The sequence below is a fragment of the Amphibalanus amphitrite genome, unplaced genomic scaffold (assembly GCF_019059575.1).
Source record: "Amphibalanus amphitrite isolate SeventyFive unplaced genomic scaffold, NRLGWU_Aamphi_draft 000435F_arrow, whole genome shotgun sequence".
In the NCBI taxonomy this organism is placed as follows: Eukaryota; Metazoa; Arthropoda; class Thecostraca; order Balanomorpha; family Balanidae; genus Amphibalanus; species Amphibalanus amphitrite.
In genome coordinates this window covers 313,827-333,920 of record NW_024881929.1, presented here as the reverse complement: position 1 = coordinate 333,920, position 20,094 = coordinate 313,827, and the positions used below count along the sequence as shown (strand labels likewise).

At 47.5% G+C, this 20,094-nt stretch overlaps 1 protein-coding gene across 5 annotated transcripts in view; it reads right to left on the bottom strand.

The window, feature by feature from the left end:
- LOC122391398 overlaps positions 1 to 17,485 on the bottom strand; it is a 58,194-nt gene extending 40,709 nt beyond the window's left edge. For 2 of the 5 annotated variants that reach the window (XR_006258340.1, XM_043385253.1), the window contains exons 1-10: positions 17,209 to 17,424; positions 15,096 to 15,286; positions 14,497 to 14,726; positions 14,168 to 14,316; positions 12,745 to 12,852; positions 11,648 to 11,746; positions 7,548 to 7,699; positions 3,851 to 4,003; positions 3,207 to 3,372; positions 1,346 to 1,524 (exon numbers count right to left, since the gene is read on the bottom strand). Coding sequence is in view for 4 of the 5 variants with exons in the window: in XM_043385253.1 (XP_043241188.1) it covers positions 1,346 to 1,524; positions 3,207 to 3,372; positions 3,851 to 4,003; positions 7,548 to 7,699; positions 11,648 to 11,746; positions 12,745 to 12,852; positions 14,168 to 14,316; positions 14,497 to 14,726; positions 15,096 to 15,131 (1,272 nt within the window). In the remaining variant the exon portion in view is untranslated. Of the gene's footprint in view, positions 1 to 1,345; positions 1,525 to 3,206; positions 3,373 to 3,850; positions 4,004 to 7,547; positions 7,700 to 11,647; positions 11,747 to 12,744; positions 12,853 to 14,167; positions 14,317 to 14,496; positions 14,727 to 15,095; positions 15,287 to 17,208 lie in introns of all 5 variants that reach the window. The other 3 variants (XM_043385250.1, XM_043385252.1, XM_043385251.1) reach the window with 3 other exon arrangements.
- Between the last annotated feature and the right edge of the window lie 2,609 nt (positions 17,486 to 20,094).

Genomic DNA, 20,094 nt, shown 5'->3' with positions numbered 1-20,094 from the left:
CGGCGAGCTGGGCCTGTTCCGACTGCGGCGCTCCGCCCTGCTCGGCATCCTCTCCACCATCCTCACCTACGTCATCGTCGTGGTGCAGTTCCAGCTCTCCGAGATGTCGCCGTCCAGCACGGCCAGCCACACCGGCAACGTCACGGACGCACCGACTGTGCGAACATAGCTGGATGAAATTAATCAGCTCTGAATAGTTCCGATTAAGTTGAAATCCTACCTCGGGGATTTAGAAGCACAAGCGCTCGTCGGTCTCATATGAACCTTTTAAATGTCGACCAGCTTTCGCGAAGATATCAATAAAATGACGAGCACTTTACAGTTATCAATGTGTAAACTTAGGTAAAGCGGGAGCCTACTTATAGCGCATCCGTAGTTATCCGTTTTAGATAGTTGCGTAAATACGTTGCAGATGCCGGGACAGTCATAGCTGCTGCAAACGCGATCAGTGTGCAAATGGCAGCGGGGAGCGCCGATCCAATCTTAGCTAAAATAAAAGTACCCGTAAATAGAATTTCAATTTACGGTTCAAAGGTTATACAGGCAAAACTTACACTGGTTGACTGTACTGTAGGTATGTCGCGAAACCGGCACGGTGCGCAAGGATCACCTTCATATGCATGTGGATTATGGAAATATTTGTTGTAATGCGCACTTGCTTTGACTAATGTGGGGGAAAAGATCAGGGCCTTTGGTAGTCTATACCATGAGATTATAATTGTCTCTCACTGCCATCGTCGTGGGTGTCCGTTTCACGATAAATGTTTGTGTTTAGGGGTGGCGCAACGATAAAGCTTTATGACGTTCATTAGGCGTCCGTCCTAATGTTGGAGAGTAAATAAAGTTTCAAACCGTTGCATATTTTGACTGCAAGCCGACCTTCCAAAGGTGTTGCAAGTTGTTGAGCAACGCATCGGCCGTGGTATTGCTAATAACCGCGACCATAAAGAGAGGAGAAGGAACCCGCGAGCAGTTCATCTCTTTAGGATGTCCAGACTACCCACTGTAGAAAAAATGAAAGTGTTGCTCTCCAGTGGAAACAATCAGCTGAAATACCAGGCAATGGGCGTTTGAATAACCATTAGGTCGGAAATCTTAGGTCGGAGGGCCTCTCAATAATATGTATCAAGTCATGCTATGTGATGCTATGAAAGTTCCCGCACTTAAAAAAGGCGTGTTTAATTGTGTGCGGTCGTAGATTATAAACAGAATGCCTACAAAGTGACACAAATCACCCATTATTCCACTTTACCTTCACCTGCATTGCCACATCCCGCGCTGTACTGTTCTGAGGAGCGATCAGTGGTCCCCTTACCGTGCTGGTCGGCCCGCGTAACGTACTCACCGTGCTGGTCGGTTCCAGAAGCGCAGCCACCTGGGCGCTCAGGGCCAGGTCAATGCCATTCGGTGGCCTCAGGTCAGCCGACACCTCTGGTCGGGCGGGGTGAGGCGGCGCAGACGGCGGGGGCGAGGCTCTGCGCGGAGTCGGACGGCCCACGGGCGACAGCTCGCCCGAGTCGCTGCCTGCAGAGACGTGAGGGTGGTTACGGGAGGGTAACAGAGAAATGGATATGGCTGGGGCCGCCTGGGGGCAGAGTAAAAGAGTGAGATGAGACAGAACGAAGGAGAGGGAGAGGGAGATGGAGAGGGAGAGGGAGAGGGAGAGAGAGGGGAGAGAGAGAGGGAGAGAGAGAGGGAGAGGGGAGAGAGAGAGAGAGAGAGAGAGAGAGAGAGAGAGAGAGAGAGAGAGAGAGAGAGAGAGAGAGAGAGAGAGAGAGAGAGAGAGAGCTACAGACGGAACTGCAAAGATACGATATATCAGTGCGAATGTGTGAATGATACCATCAGGCTCCCAGGCTCCCAAAATGGAAACCAGAGTCGGGGCGCAAAGTCCAGCGATAGGCTGTTTGTTTTCATTGTACCGAGACGGCCTTCGGTTTGGCGCGGTGTGTGTGTGTGCGGGGAGGGGGACTGATAGCACGTATCGCGCGGAGTTGACGCCAGGATAGGGAGGAGCTGATCTGAACAGACGGCCGCTTCTGAGCAGACAGATGCTTAGAGGTAGGTGTTACCAATTGCAGTACCATTCTACGAGGTGAAATAGACAGTTTTAGCAATGAAAATAAACAATCAACGATAGGTAATAGGTATGTAATTAAGCAAAGTGCAACTAGAAGTGAGCGCCGACCAAAGCCGCTCGATCAATCCTGCGCAGCAATTGTCCGGTAAAGGCGCTGTACGTCTGGCTCGAGTTTAGGGTGACAACCCCACCTCACACTCAAGGGACCGCTGCAGTTACCAGCGGTACGCTGGTACGCATCCTCACAGGGCAGCGCAGGAGGTGCGCCAGCGATGGATCACATTTCCCCGTAACATGAGCAGTACAAATGTGCATGTCAGCGAAACATGAGCCTGGGAGAGTGATCCTAAGCGAGAAAATATTAGGATAGATAATTACCTAACCAGAACGAAACAACGAGGATGAAACCTTGTGACGCGAGGCTTTTGGCTGCGGCAAAATATTTTTTCATGCACATTGTAAATTTGTTTCAATCGCAGGGATCATTGTCGTGCTGTGATAGCACATATTAGATTAATGGAAGGATGAAACAATGGTATCGGAAAATAACAATGTATTGAGGAAAGAGGTAAAAAACGAGCAAAATAAATAAGTAAAATCAGGTCGAATGGATAGCATGAGAAAGCACTTCCTTTCTATATCACACGGGACCACAAAGTCACACCGAATGTCAGCGACAATGCTGTCATGTCACTGCGCGGTATGATGCTCAACTTAGAGTGCAAGCTACTGTTAACTGAACTCAAACTCAAACTCTATTGAAATACAAAGTATAGTTCTGCAATGCTCACCTGAAAGTGCAAGCTATAATTAACTCAACTGTAACTCAAACTCTTGTGAAATACAAGCTTTAGTTACGCGCCCGATCCCATTGCCAGCAATACATTTTTCTATTCTCATTCTTTCAGCTCATTCAGCTCATTCTTCTACACAAGCATAAAAACAGCAAAAAAGGCATCTGTGGACTTAAAACCCGAGAAAACCCGGCGCCTAGCCTCTAGCCCTATCCACCCACAAACACACTTGCCACCGCGGCAACCGGATCCCTGTCCTCTCGCCCGTCTGTCCATTCGTACATCAGCCGCCGGGACAGACAGCGGCGGCACACGGGGGGTGATTTACCGACCTGCCGGGGCCGGCAGCGCCGCCAGGTACGCCTGCAGTAGCGGCAACACCGCCTTCCGCGAGGCGGCCACGTTCGCTTGGCTGAACAGCGTGAGCCGCTGGTGAGGAGAGCTGACTCGACTGAGGCCCAGACAGGGCGTCACGGCACCCTCCAGGGCGGCACACACCTGACCATGACAGATAGAAACAGAGCGTCAGGCAGGGCTGGCAAGCCAGTCATGAGCTGTAAACACGAATCAGCCGTACAAAATACACCGGGGCGGGGCGCCGGAGCTGGTGTTCGCAATGCGTAAACAAAACCCTAAATCGCGGCCAAGTAGAGCAGAAAATGACTACTGGCAAACCGAGTGTCTTACGTTCTAGTTGGCAGTTACATTGACAACATGTCCTGATTGTGACAGGTACCTGAGTCATAGAAATCGCCATGCCGTCGAACAGACAAGCCAACGACACTTCACTACACAAAACTTTAAATAACAGCTGCAAGGTGAACTCGCAAATCACTTGAAACAATATAACGGCGTTAGATATAGTCTAGCATAACTGCAACAGGCGGTGACCTCATCTATGCCGGCTACCGCAGCCATTGTCGTCACCCCCAGGTAACCACTGACCCGAGGTAGCCCCGCGGCGACCTTGTCTGACCTGGTTCCGCGCCTCATCCTTAGCCGAGAAGACGGCCAGGTCGCGGCTGAACTCGGCCCCCGTCTGGCTGCCCAGCAGAACCACCAGGTCGCGGCCGGTCGACTGGCAGAGCTGGTTACACGCCGAGACGGCGTCCGGCGCGCGGACAAAGTCCTGCGGACAGGGCAGAGCGACACGTCATCGGGGGACGAGGGATGGAGGGGAGGGCCTGTCAGAACGTTAGGGAATGCTGATGTGCTGGCAATGCGCCGGTACGTAAATACAAACCTGCGACTGAAAGACAGCTAATGCGTCTGGAAATGGTAGCGTAAGCATATTTTGCATGTGGTAGAAACCAATAATTTTAAGGAGGAAAATGGTAACCGTGCCTGCTACATAGCAATTGGTTAACGACAAGCAACAACCCAGAGCAACTTCTTCAATGAGCTATGCGCGATAACAGATATGTGTTGCATGAGCTCAGTTGACCAAGGTCTCGCATACAATAACAAATAGTGACGGAGCAAGCCCGGCCTTTTCACAACACTGTGCAAGGACACCAGAGGATCCGTGTTTATATCGAATGGCATATACAGGGTGTCCCATAAGTTCGTTCTCACCTAAATTTTACGTTTAGAGGCTCTCCTGCTTAAAGGCACGCTGAAATTGGTTCGTAACTGAACTTGTGTGGTTGCCAAGGCTGGTAACAATATGCGCCACAGTAACTAATTTCTCTAGACAAAATAGTTTTTGCTAGAAAGTCCACTTCCTGCAGAGGTGGCTAACGCCGCAACATAGAGGTCTCCGATACGGGTACGTCTCGGTATTTAGTCAGCACATGACCATTCGTGACGATTGAGGGTGATTGAAGCCCACCAGTCTGTAGCCAATGTCTGTCGCTAACTGTACGCGCAGTCAACAAGTGACGCCGATGATTTGTCGGGAGTCAATCACTGCAAGTTTATCCTCTTTCCAGTCAGGCCTCAGGAGTGAGCCATGTGGCCAAAACTGTCTGGCGTCAAAGTGGCCATCAAAAAGGTTAAAACGTTTGAAAGTTGATAAGCTGACTTTTCAGGATAGATTATCAGCTGTCTAAGAATATTTTTCGGGGTACATAACTCAGGGTGACTTAAGCTTTAGACTTACCGGAGGACTAAAAACAGTCGAAAATGTCTTAAAATGGCTAAACATGTGTTTCGTTATGCCTGAGGCTAAAAAATTGGAGGGCCGATGACATCAATGTGGTCGTCTGGACTACCTAGTCCATGTTCGAGATGAAACACTCGTCCAAATCTTAAAACAGCCCCATAAAGGCGAAAGAGAAGGCCTTCGTTTTGTCCCGCTTTTTTCCTGTGCAAAAGGCCAAGATCACGGTATTGTGGGGTTATAGGCGTCCAGACGCTGACCAGGATGCGGTTGGTACTCCAAAAACAGTTTTGGGACGCAGAATGCTTCTCCAAGAAGATCTGGAAGGAATCTCAGCGTTCTAGCTTAACTCAAACCGCAAATATGAACACATTTTTGGAGGAGAAAATGGCATCCGGGAGGTCGTAGACCCATCTTCAAGCGAGACACTGCATCGGTGAGCAGGTCAAGGAAAGCTCAAAAGCGGTGCCAGGAGAGTGTGACAGGCGTCTGTCGCAAGATCACATGTCAGGCAACTTATCAGATCCAAATTTCATGAAAATACGTTGGGGATACTGAAATCGTGGCTTGTCGAAGCGAAGCGCTGTTCCAGCCTCCAGGAGCTCACGGCGAATGGTAAGTCAGTCTGGGCTAACTTCGAGCCTGCTATGCTGCCAAACATGCCGGCTGGCATACCGCAGCATGTATTCATGTGTTTGCCCATGAACTGAGGAGCACATTGACAAGTCATAAATATATTAAAACGCAATTTACTCTGTTTTACATGCAAATATAAGGTGAGAACGAACTTATGGGACACCCTGTAGTTCAGTCGTATTTGGTGTAATACAATACTGAAAACTATCAAAACGACGCCGACTCTGGCTATTCTCTACGTCTCCCGAGTCCTGAGCATCAGCGAGTCAGCTGGCAATCGTCCCATCTTACGCCCGGGTGGTGCTGCAAGGCCGTTCGGCATTACACATTCACTGTTTGCTGCGCAGGGGATGCGGCGCTGGGATATTTGGGGCATTCATTAAAGACAGCTTACACAATACGGCAGGTTTAACGAATAAAAAGATTTGACCGAACGACGTTGCACTCTCGATGATACACTGCTGTGGCGAGGGTTGTGGCAGGAAAATCGCCACCAATCGTTGTATGTTGTCTTCCGGTGATCATGTAGATCAGACATGTTTGTGACTCATGCAAGAACATTTCTAGGTCCTAGCGAGAACAACGAAACCCAATTAAAAATAATATTTGAAACTCATGGCGCGCTACTCTGGAAAAAAATGACAACTATTCGTCGCACTGGCAAACAATAAGTAACCAATCTGAATCATCAAATTGCTTGTTTTCCGACAAAAAAAAAAAAAAAACTGATTGACCGCGATGCCTCTCCTTGTACATATACTTGGGTACCGTCTCGACCGGCCAGATGCACCACAGCATCGGGCCCGATGGCGGTGACTCGCGGAAGGGGCAGTCAAAGCCACCCAATGCTCGGGGACCTGACACGAAATTCGGCCCGTAAACAAATACCTCCCCGGGCAGGGAGGACGGCGGCGTTCAGTTCAGGGGGTCAGCGTGGACGGCTGCCGATGCTGGGAGATGCTGTGACGGGGTCGGGGTCACCCAAGTGTTCACTGCTACACCCGGCGTATGGTAGGCAGTAAAAAAGATAATAACTGCAATAGAAAAAAGAAATAGAAAGAAAGAAAAATATATTTTCCTAGCCATGCCTACCTGCGACACACAATAATATTCCACATAAAACATTTCACTCAGTTTATCCGCCCAAAACAGATATGGAGCACTTCGTTTGAACATTCGGTATTCAGCTGATCTAAAATAATAAGCACAGACACTGAGACAGATATCGGCCGAGCGTCCATCGGTCATATTCCAAATAACGATCTCATTCCAGCAGGGCATTGGACGCGTTAGGTCCCCGAGAGGCTGTGTGGGCCTCAGCACCTAGTGCCGGCCGATAAGGGCACGGAACGAAATGAATGACTCACTAAACACACATACTACGATAGCCGGCCGCCGCTGAGATGGCAGTTATAAGAACTGACATATCGTCCAGGTGGAACAGATACGAAATAAAAATATAGCAGGTACTCTGTTCGTAATTTTCGGGATATTTGATTGGAAACCAGCTTTGAAGATGGAAAGGGAGTCAGATAAAGTAAAATTAAGCTGGCAAGCGTGGATTTGTTGCACTCGTATGAGTGTCAGTAGGTACGCATCGAAAAAAATGATCGGCCTGGTATATGCATCAAACTGTGCTGTGCTATACCCAATGAAAGCTCAAAGTAAACCAATGTAGGTTTTAAGCTTCAGATCATAACTGCCTTCCGTATCAAGCTAAATTAAGATCACTTCACCCTTGTATCCAGCATCCATACTCAGGTGGCTGTTGATGCAAAATATAGGCACAGGTGAGAGCATCGCTCCTCATCAACAAACAACCGCCACCCGCAGAACGAGGACAAAGCAAAAAAAAACAAAAACGTTAAAACCCCACCAGTCTCAGTGACCACCTATACCCATCACCCTCGACTGAAGAGGGGTGCGTCGTACTGACCTTGACTAGCATCGGCACTGAGCACACCACCGCCGAGAGCGCGGCGCCCTCAGCCGCCTTCTGGTCCTTGCTCAGCAGCTCGAAGCTGCTGAGCCGGCTGACGTCGCCCTTGGCGCGCTGCAGCATCTCGAACAGCTGGTCGGGAGAGTCGCCTGCCGCACAGCGCCCCGCACCGGGTCAGTCTGAGAGTGGACGCTGGGCCGCCCGCCGCCGCGGCCGGCCGGACAGCCGGACCGGCGGCGCCCCGCCCCCGGCACTCGCCCCGTGTGCCAAACACGAAAACACACCTCGTGCCACGAGAAAAACCGCCCAGAGTCGGCGAGACACGACCGCTTACTCAATCGGGAGCTGTCACTACGAACGCTCATCCACAAACGATCCGAGGTGCAGTGTCGTCTCCACAGTGCAACACTTCCTAACCTCACACAGTTATTGTGACTTATTCCGGGCGGCTGCGCTGCAGTGGCGGCCGGCACTGGTGGCACCCGGTACTGTTTACATGAGACTGTGAGGGTACGGTGTCCGACGCGGGAGCGGTGACGGTACACCCTACCCAGAGGCGCCCCCCTCCCCACCACAGGCAGCCCAGACCCGACCGAGCTATGTGCTGGGGAGACGCGGTACCGGCCGGCGTTACATAATTTATTGGGAAGGCAGCTTCAGTACCGGCGCGAATTATTGCGAAAGAAACGACGGTATCCAGTTGTGAGATGCCAGCGGAGAGTCGAAATAAACACATGTCTTCCATAGTATTAGTAATGCGCACATATATTATGTGATGAGTTGGCGGAAGAAATGACATTATAACAAATTACATGAAACCAGATAGACAGCGACACATTGCACGGCTATTATAAGCAAATTGAATAGCTTTGTACCGATTATATAGTTTGTTTCGTAATCCATCGATCAAACAGGCAGAGAAATGATAGCATCGCTTTGGAAAACAGTCATATGTGAAGCTAGATTCTGGAAAAAAAGACCTTTCCACCAGCTTCAACTTCCAGCGCAGGCACGAATGGCCGCACAATACACACGGTCGGATAGCGCCCCGCTCACTGCCCAATACTGTAAGTGACGGATATGTCCCGGGAGAGGCGCGAGGTGTGTCCCTCAAAGGTGGGGCCGGGAGGGGGAGGCTGATCAGCGCGGCAGTCCGACACAGTATCGGGTGACAGGAGCGATGTCAGCAGCGTTAGCGCAGTGTCTGCATCGCAACAGCACCAGTCAGCTGTCAGAACTGTGTCAAGCAATGCTATTACGGGGCTTCTGTTACCTAATTCAATAAAAGCGTTTTTTTACGAGCCCCCCCCCCCCCTAAAAATATATTTACCTCACGAGTCAGCCAAGAGTGAGACATTCCTCGAGCCGGTCATAAATGTCGCCGTTGGGGCTATCACATGGGCCGTAAAATTCGGTCGTCTAGGGAGCTCCCTCCTGCTACGCTTGATACCATGATCTCTATCTGTGGAGTTGCAGCGGGCCTAGAATATAACGCGACACGGGGATACAACTCAGTAGTACAGGGTGTCTCAAAAGTTCGTTTACACATTTCCCATGCCAATAAAGCATATAAGAACCGGCCAAAAGTATAAGGTTTTGGTGTCTGTGTGTACACTAGACAAATATGCATGCTTTGACAACTGATTAAGAAGGTTGGAAACCAACCCCTTTGCTGTATCTCCAAAAATATTTGCCCATACCGATTTTTGTTGCTCCGTCAGCTGCCGGAGGCTGATAAAAGGTTACCAGCTTTCAAGCTCTTGCAGGGGAATCCCCTGCAGTTTCTGCGTCGGATTTAGTTTTGACTAGCTCCCCGGCAACATCTGATTTTCCCTGAAAGCCGACAGCTTGCATCGACACCATTCGTGAGTATTTTGTAGGCATTCTCTGGCGCTAACTCCTTCATGAATGACCGGCGCCGACATCCCAAGCGCCATTTTCCTTTTCAAAACGACCCCAGTCCTGAACAAACGGGAAGTGCCAGGAGTAAATTTTTCGCATCATATGGTAGCAGATTGTGTCGGACGTCTGTTTCTCAGACACATTGTGCAAATTTTGCAAATTCCAAGCGCTCGTCATTCCCCATGCCAAGACCTTCGCTCGGTTGAGGAGTGTTTTCCTCGGGAGAGGTTCTGCTTTGTAAACGGCCCAAACCTGTCCATCGTGTCGTTTTATCGGGATTTTGTGTTTAACCCTATTAGTGGCAGGGGGGGTTGTTTTTATCCACCCCTCAGGTTTTTCGGGAATATCTCCGAAACCGCTGGAGCTACGATACTGAAAATTTCTGACTTTTCCTAAAACTAAATTGGGCACATTCCCTGAAATTTTCAAGTTCATAACTTTACCAGGGGCGGCTCCAGAGCACTGGGAATTGGGGGGTCCTATTCGTGAAGCGAGTCCTTTGGGCGAAGATCACGATGCTGCACCAGTTTTACGAACAGTGAATGAAAGGTATCATGTGATAACATATACAAAGTTATTGTGCATCCTCTTTTGACACGTTTTTGCTATAATAGGCGGATCCAGGCGTCCAAAAAGGGGGGTTATTTTTTACCTCCCAACATAGGTGCCCTGACACCGCCTATGCATGACCAATACAATTTTAGTCGTTCTCTCATAAGAAAATTGTAACATAACAAGACCATTGCCACCCTTTTTAGAAACATGACCAACAAAAACCTTATTTACTATACTTTTTGTGTACCCCCAATCTCAATGATCTGTATCCGCCTATGATTTTTGAAAAGGCATATTTTTAGGATCCATGTGAATTCCTGGTTCATTCTCTATCGATCGGCAAAAGTTGCGTTAAGATTGGTTCAGAAACCTGGCCGTGATAAACAGTCTAAAATGTATCTGCAATTTGCCCGTTTTTACCCCCCTAAACCCCCCTATTGACATTTTTTAATTTTATTTTTTTAGAAATGTAGATCTCGTTGAGCGAAATCGAATGCCGTTTGAATTTTGAAAATCGGCCCGTTAGATCTCGAGATATCAGGGGGGGGGGTCGTAAACAGCCCCCCCCCTTGCCACTAATAGGGGTAGCCAGGAGCCTGCCACTAATAGGGTTAAAAGAAAATTATTCGCTGCAGATCTGCCTCTTGAAACTTCGTTAGATAAAACTTTACAATAACTGACACTTTTGGAGGGTCAGGTGTCCTTGGCATTGACGATTTTTGTGTTATTGTCCCCAAAAATTAGCGTTATAGATATTATAAACAATTTTAAATTATAATTTGTCTTTATTTTACGATGACCTGCACTTTTGAAAATGGGTAACCTCTGTCTGTGAGCTTCTTGCCAGTTTTCAATAGTTATGACCGCATTTTCAGCTGCTTTCCGGAACACGAGTCTGCTGTCGTGCGAGGGTCGTTCAAAACGCCGTTAGTCTCGCATGGTTTCGTCCTTCAAAAATTTTAGCCATCGTTTTTATGAGATGATCATCATGTTGCACTCATCCTCGCCGACACTTAGCCATGTGTCATTTCCGACTTAACCATTCCCATTACTCCTGAAACAGAGAGTTTCACAACATACCCGACTTTGCAACCTACATTTTCGTGCCTGACCCATGGTCAGAGGTGAACCCTTTTTGTGAGCTCATGAAGGGTCGAATGCACTTGAAAACAATGAGACTGCTTGAGGAAGGTTGTCACCAATGCCCATACAAAATTTCGACTGTTAATTTCTTGTTGATTCAGAATTATTGACAAAAAAGCATGGCTGGTACCTGTCAACGAACTTTTGAGACACCCTGTAATTGCGGACAACCACTATAATACGGTTACATGCGTGACTGGGACCAACGCTGGCCACGGCTGATCAGAGCGTTCCGCATATTTGCAGCAGTCGCCTGCAATCGATGTGTCAGAAGTGCAGCAGCGGTGTCAAAGCCGCGTCAGCAGTGTCGGGGTGATGTCAGGGTGGTATCCGCAGTGTCAAAGCCGCGCCAGCAGTGTCAGAGCAATGTCAGCAGTGTCAGAGCAATGTCAGCAGTGTCTGAGCGGTGTCAAATCCGTGTCACCAGTGTCACAGTAGTGTCACCAGTGTCGGAGCGGTGTCCGGGTGAAGTCCGCAGTGTGGCAGAGGCCGCTCACCTGAGGAGAGCGGTTCCAGAAAGGAGATCATCAGTCGGTCCTTGGGCGTACCGCGCTGCGCCGCCGCAGACATGTTGACCGTGTCCAACACTATGGTGCCTGTCAGCGGAGCGGGGTGGGAGACGGGAGTCAGACAGCGGCAGTGGGGGAGTCATACAGCGGCAGCGGTACACAGCGGGGAGTCACACGGCGGGGGAGTCTAACAGCGGGTTCTGAGGAAGTCACACAGCGGCAGCGGGGCACAGCGGGGGAGTCACACAGCGGCAGCGGGGCACAGCGGGACAGTCACACAGCGGGACAGTCACACAAGGGGCGCCAGCGACAGCGGAGCGGTCGCGGTGGACACCACAAGCAGACAAGAAGTTTGGTACTCGGTTTCATGGCGATTATGTGTCTATTAAATGAGCGCAACGAGATAAAATGATCAATTAATTAGTATGTAGCGCATAAATGCCTATCATGACTACTGCGACAAAATTGTTTCAGCCGTTCCTGAATCTTCAGCTTGTAGGTTCAGACAGGCAAACAGTTTGAATGAAGAACACCCAGCTCCGGGTCGAGCGTCTTGGCTGCTTCGCGAGGTAAAATGCCTTATGTCAGTGCGTCAAATGTCAAGCTATTGGGAAACAAGCTATGCACATGGACTGCAGTCTGTATGTGAGTAGACATCACAGCTGCACATTGTATACAAAGGCATAGGCTATTTGTAAAGCAATTATATAACTTTGCTCCTAATGCATCAAATGTAGCAATATTGACAAATGTTCACCTATTGCTTTTCCTATTAGGGAAATGAAATGTGTATTGAACGCCAACCATTGAGTATTGGTCTCTATTCTCTTTCATTCCGTCAGCTACCATCCCCTCCTACCAGGCACAATAAGTGTCAGCGACGGTCGGCACCAATCAGATGTAGGGTCATGCATGCCATAGCTGTCCAAGCATGCTCGCTAGTGCCACCCGGGGACAACTGAAAAGCTGCAAAAACCGCGACGGAAGCTACTATGATTCCGGAGGTAAAAAGCATAAACCTATTGAGATTAGATTTCGTTATGTGAGGCCGGCCAGCCTCGGCACATTCCAGTCTGGAGACGTACCGAGCAGCAGGTCGGCCACCGTTCGGTCGATCAGACTCCGATTCAGCTGGAACAGTCGCTCGGCCACCAGGGTACAGCACGAGCCGACCGGTTCGATCACCACGTCATCTGGCGGAGACGGACACAGTTCAGCTGCGGTACCACGCCACAGGAGAGCGCCACGTTCCAGTTCAGTAAATCCGACACGAGACCGAGTAGGTAGCGTGACACTGACGTCAGCGTGCGAGTTCGACGGCCAAGTTCGAAACGTTTCGACAACAAAGGATTGACTGGACGAATAGCTGGCATCAGACTTAAAACGAAAGTTAAACCTTAGACTAACATAACAGTCAGTTTCCATTACTGTAGGGTGAAGTCGTATAAGAGTACGCACTTAGTGGATTTCTTGCTCTCATTTGTTTAATATTTGAAAGAAAGAAATCGCAAATAGGGAATATTAAAGTTCATTGAATTAGCTATCAACCCATGGGGCAACGATCCTTCAGCGTAAATGGAAGTGGTCTAAAACTGACATTTTCTGAACCGCTGCAGTTGCGTACTCTTACCATATGGGGTGTGTAAGAGTACGCACGCCAGGTGGGTGGAGTACGCAAGCATATGAACACACACCTATGCAGCTTGTACTGTCCAAATGCTTAACTTCAAACTCAGAAGGCATTTAAGTTAATTCTAGTATCCACAAAGAAAAACCTAAAATACATCTTTCAAGTCTATAAATCAGGAAATAATCATGTCGTGTGTTTCTTAGAAAAAATGTACAATCAAAAGGGAGAATAACTCGTATTTGGAAGAATTTCGGGTACTCATCTGCATCACAGTGCTCCATTGATGATATACCTAAAAAACAAACGTCATTGAGCGATAGATTAATAATTTTATATTTCTGTATATTCGATTTAATGTATAATTCTGCGTACTCTTACCCTCCTGAACAGTGCGTCCTCTTACCGTACATGCAATTCGCGCACAAAACAACCCCGAAACGTTGTGCAAAACTTCGCAAACAGAATATTGCACTGCACAGTATTTCCCCAGATAACCTCACAAGTTTCCCTCAACAATCACGGAAATGTACCTTATCTCAACTGCCAAGTATCAAAATTATTGTACAATACCATAATAATATCATAACGCTCGAAAATAATATTTATCGCCTTAAACTCAACAGCGTCGCCGCTCAACGCCCACGTTCCGTTGGTGACAAGCACGCACTGGCGGCTTCATGTCACTTCATGAACTCGACAAACCCGCGTTGCTAAGCAACCGAAACAGCTGATGCGTACTCTTATCGCCCGCGTACTCTTACCCGCCCTTACCCTACTATTTTGGCGTCCTGATTGATAAACGCCAGAACTGACCTTAGACGGGTGAGTTCTCCCCAAGCCCTCAGTACGATATATATCCGTTCCGAGTCGCCACTAACCGGAGAGCGGCCGGTCGGGCTGGTGGTGGTCCAGCACGTGCACCACACACGGCTGCAGCGGCGCGTCCGGACCGTCCAGACGGTGCCGGTCCACCAGCGTGATGAGGAGACGGCCGGCCCGGTGCAGCGCGGCCAGGTCCAACTCGGGCCTGTCCCAGGCACACACGGCGGTCAGGCGCTAGACGCAGGCGGATGGATACCGAACTCATCATTGACTGAGCAAACACATGGTGGTATCGATGTACGAAAGGTGGAATAAAACGGTCGTATCGACGTAAGAAAGATAAAATAAAGCAGAATATATCGTCCACCTTCTGAGAACAACTCACCTGAACACCAAGTGCTCCTTGCCGATGCCGAGCTTGTGCAGGAAGAAGGTCACCTCCGTCTTCAGTGGGTACTCCTGTTCCGGTATGTTGAGGACGGGCACAAACAGTGTCTCCCGGTCCATCGAGCTCAGCAGGTAGGCGTAGGTGAGAGACGCCGCCGCCGAGTCCAGGTCGCAGGACTCATTACCAAACACGGCATGGACGCGGCCGCCGCCGGCAAACTGCCGGCTCTGCAAACGGCAAAGGCATGTCACTGAACGCCCAGATCTGACATCACTGAAGACACACACCTTGTTGAATGATGCATTGCATACATTAGTGAATGTAGGTACTGCAACAAGACGTCACTGTCACTGAACAAGTTGCTGAGTTTGCAATATAAATCTTAAAGGAAAAACATTTTAAATTTGTAAATAAAAATAGAAAGATTTTTCATGAAACAAACTTATTCCACAGTTTCAGAGAAAATTAAGGAGTTATAACTATCCTGATCTTTCTCCCAAACATTACCCACAGCTGGACACAGCAGGGCCACAAAATGATAAATCATATAAACAAATAGGCACCTAACCTAACTAAAACACCCCAAAGGCACTTACCACAGCAGCCTTAGAGTCCTTCAGAAATCTCAGCATGCTTCCAGACACAAGTAGCTTCAGAGCCTATAACTTAATCAATTTGAAGTGACAATAATTTTGTTCTGAAAATCATAAGAAAAAGCTGGCTTCATTTAGAAATCTGAAGCATTTTCAAGGAATGAAAAGCAAGTGGATTCACCAAGAATCACTCACTGAAAACAAAGCAGTATTGAGTCAGGGTACTATAGCCTAATAAGATATTTGGAGCCATTTCATTAAATATACAAAATATGGAGGCATTATATAATTCTAACTTAATGGATATGTTTGGCTATTCCTTTTATTATGTAAAACTGGAATACTTTGTAAACACATCTATCTGAGGGACTAGCAGTCTATGAGTCTAGCATCTATTTCAAACAAGAACACTTGAATGAATTGGTGCTCTCCATAGCACATGAGCAAACTGGAATGAAAAGTAATTACCTACTGTAATTCAAATTGTAATGAAAAGTCTGCAGATGAACATAATCAGCTACACAACAATACACAAATTTGAGTCTACAACTCAGTGCCTAGTTACCTGAAAAAGAAAATGACATTCTAAAAAAAAAAAAACAGAATATCAGTGGGTTTGTAGGTTTTAGGTTGTATGTTAGTGGGTTTGTAGGTTGTAGGTTTGTAGGTTTAAAGTAAATAGTTTGTAGGTGAGTAGGTAAGGCTAGGTCCCTTTACGACTACCCACAACATGGGCCTGTTCCAGCACCTCCAGTAGAAATTCTTGACTGGAGGCTCTACCAGAAGTTTTACTGGAGGCGCAGGAATGCCATTTGGAGATTTCTGGAGGTTAGTGTCAGGGATACCCAAGGAATGATGATGGTTCATTCTTGAAAAACAAAATTTGTTTAATTTTAGTAAGAAAGATTAAGCAGTTCATTTAAATTAAAATAACTTTATAATAAATAACTTTCTGCACATTCAATTTGTAAAATTAATGGTCAAACATCCTTTGATTACATTCATATTTGTCACATGTGCACCATAATTGTAGACCAGAGCCTCCAGTAAACCAACAGAGAAAGACCTTACATCTGGAGGCTACTGGAGGTTTCTGGAGCTTTGACAAGAGCTTTCTGGAGGTGCTGGAAAGCCCTCTGGAGAATTCTAGAGCTTTCTAAAGCTTTCTGGAGGTTTCTGGAGGCACTGGAACAGGCCATGTTTGTCCTAGGCTAGGTCAGCTCAGCATGTGTGAGACATAGAGGATTATTCATGGCTCTGACTGGAAGATAAGGATATCTTTTCCAAGCGGGTTACTGAAAAACCGAGCGACGAAGGAGTGAGGTTTTTCTGTAACACGTGAGGAAAAGATATCCAATCTTCCACGAGTGAGCCATGAGGAATCCTATATCTTTCTATGTTGAGGTTTATTCTTAATTAATTAAATATTATATTTAAATGTATTCATCTATGTAAAAAAGATTTAGAGTAGTTTGTTTTTATTTCATAAGTTTCATACATAAACAGCCATTAAAAATGCCATTCAGTTATTGACCCATCATCAGTTGAACTCTTGATTTTTGGCTATGAACCCTAGAGACCTTATCTTTGCATCTCAGAGAGATGCAGAGATAACAAATTCTTATCTTTGCTTTGCATCTCAGAGGAGTGCGAGATAGAAATATCCCTGCACTGTAGACCCAATGGCAAATAAACCTCAACTAGAAAGATATGAGGATATTGCACCTGGCACTTTTTAATCACATTATTTATGGTAAAATACACTCAGAGATATAGTAAAACTGCTCCGTGCCGATTTTCCAGCCCAACAGATCAGGGCAACCTCTATAACATGTGGTGCAGTAATCTGTAATAGAGCTTCCAGCTCGTACGCAATGCAGCGCAGGCCAGCCGACTGGCGGTAGCCATCAACCAGAGCGTGCACGCCGCACAGCCATCTCCTCTGGGATTTGGGAAAGTGAGGGGCGCGTGCGGCGCCCTGGGGCAGAACAAATCGCTCTGAGTCATGACCGGTAGAGCAAATAATTGTACAACATACACGCCACCTATTGACACAGTCTCATATGTAGGTCAAGCTCAATTTTCATGTTAAATACAAGTCTTTGATTTTACTTACAATTTCGTTAGGTATGTAGGTAGGTAGGTAGGTAGGTAGGTACTAACATCTATTTTTTACGTCCAATCGTTCCTAGAGCCTTTGCCAGCTTGAGCTACAATGACACTCTACCAGCATACATCAACATCTGGACATTCCCCATGTAAAATAAAAATAGAACAAACTGCAACAAACAATTATAACATAGGATCGACGGATATACGAGCACAAATAATAACAAAAAAACGCCTCCTTTCATCACAACACACACACATACATTGAAGCGCAACAACAACACGTCGCAGAATCAAGGTTCTCTATATTTACATATCGCACAATCAAGGCCATGGTATACTAATTTTTTAGTCCCCGTCAAAAATTGCAACTAGAGGTGTGGCAACAAGGCAAGGCATGGTGACTGTGTGGCAGCAAGGAATGGATCAGCGACGCACCTGAGGAGGGATCCTAGGGGTTCCTGGGCCCCTGAAGCAAGATGACTTTACTCCCTGAAGCACATTTACTATTTTCTGCTCGAAAAGAAATTGAAATAGCTTCATGGACAGACGCACAATACCGATTCCTTGTAAGGGACAAAATCAATCGCGACGTTTGTGTGTGACTTGCGTGTGTGTGTGGAGCAGCGGGCCGGGAAACAGCAAGAGTGCGTTAACCCGGCAGGCGGTGGGCCTACCAGCCACCTTCCGCGCGGTGGGGGGGGGGGGCATTTTTTTGCCCCCTCCCCCCGTATCTCCGAAACTACTGGACGGATCCGGAAAATTCAAACGGCGTTCGATAGCCCTGTCAAATTTGTCGAAGGAAACCAAATTTCATTTACCTCGGGGTCACCGATGACGTCACAAGTCAGGTCAAAGATAAAATGTTTCATCGTTCACGGGGCTTCTAGGGAAAGCGCTATAACACCGAGTAAAACGCATTTTGTCGAAAATCAGCGATGAGGCGTCAGTTGTCTAGTACATATGTTGCTATGAGAGGTCACCGGTCATACCAGGTCAGGTCACAGGTCAGGTCACCAAAGGTCACCAAGGGTCACCACATGAGCCCAACTACTAAGGTTATGCGATGCATGTTTTATGGCCAGTTTTTCATTTCCAACTCAATGGTGTTGGTTATAAGACCATCAGGTACGGTTAAGGTCACTTTCTGGTGGAGGTCAGGTCGAGGTCAGGTCAAAAAAGGTCAAATTTCAAAGTTGATATTTTTGCATAAAATGGGTATCGATTCGATGCAGCTCGTCACGGGGAGTCTAATGGTGGTCTTTGTTTTGCGCTACGAGGTCTAGAATTGCTAAAAATTGAGTTTGAAAATTTGACGTCATCAATTTTGAACATTTTTTTCGCTATAACTTGGTCAAAAAAAGAGGTATCGATCTCACATTTAGCATGAAGATAGAAGGCGGTAGGGACTATCACATATATTCTGTTTTTTTTCGAAATTCAAAAAACTTTTCGGATTTTTTGGCTATTATAATCAAAAAATCTATTTTTTGATTTTTGGGGGTCAAAATCCAAAAACATCGAAAAACCGAAATAGCAGTTTTGTAGCCCTTTTGATTCCACACCTTTTATGTGTGAAACATTTTTCTGTATCTCTAAAGCTGTAGGCCTGACAGCTCTTCCCGCAAAACCTTTTTTTGGGTCGAAAATGGCAAAAATGACGTCACTCTGACGTCATTAGCGGCCAACCTATCATAGCCTTTGGGAAAATTTTTGGTCACCATGTGCGCTAGCTGCTCCCGGGTGGGTACTGAAAGTTTGGTGACGATCGGCGCAGCGGTTCTTGAGATATATTGAAAAAACTAAAGGGGGGGCAAAAAATGCCCCCCCCACCGCCTGGAAGGGGAAAGGCTTGTCTACCGTATGGTTGCCTCCGACGGGGAAGGCATGCCTGGGCGTGCCCGCCGAGTGAAATGCGGCGGCTGGCCGGCACCTGGGACTCGCGTGTCCGTCTCTCGGGGCTTTGCCTGTGCGGTGACGTCGGGGCAGCATCTTTCAGGAAACGAATTAACCCCCCCCCCCCCCAAAAAAAAACGCCGAAGTCCCAATCCCCGTCCTGGATTTCCTTTGGCACTCGGCCCGCCGCAAATAGCTATACCTACTGCAGAGTGCAGGTATTCATCTAGCTAGGACAATTCCGTCTAAACTGTTGGGTATATGTACCAGGTAGCTCACATGGTGTGTCAAAAGTGGAAATAGCCGGTGCGCCGTCTGGCAACCCGGCAGCCCGCCGCCATAGGGAAATTCATGCTTTTTGTCGCTTTTTCGCTCCCTATGAGTCACTTGATCTAATTAGAGCTTAACTAGGAACGAGGCGGGTCACTTGGACGTATTTGGGAGCCGAATACGGTGTTTTGGAGCCAATACCTGGGAAACCCTACCCGCCCAATGCGAGATTTTAAGAGTCTGCATGCCCAAATTAACGTTGAGCGCGGCCGTTTTCGGTCGGTTTTCCCCGACCTTGTGGCGAGATCGCCTTATTTATTCAACCAGGGTGGGCTAATTCGCTTAACTAGGAATGAGGCGTTGAAGAGAATTATTCAAGGAATAGAGCTGTGCAAAAATATTTTTTTGTATTGTTAACACGCGCACCGACGGGGGGGGCGGATATCCGCCCCCCTGAGGTTTTTCGCGAATAGCGGGAAAACCGCGGCGCGTAGCGCCGCGAAATTTGGTAAGACTATTTGCTCATCAATTTTACACATGGTGTGCAAGTTTGAACCTCCTAACTTTTAAGGTCAGGTCACCAGGTCACTTTGAATAACCCAACCTCAAGTCACTTTTTTGCAACTTTGTCACCGTGCCAGAGCTACAGTAGATGTCGGAGGCCTTTGAAAGTCGCAGGATGTTATGAGGTCATTAGTATCTACAATTTGTTTATCTCGGAATTTTG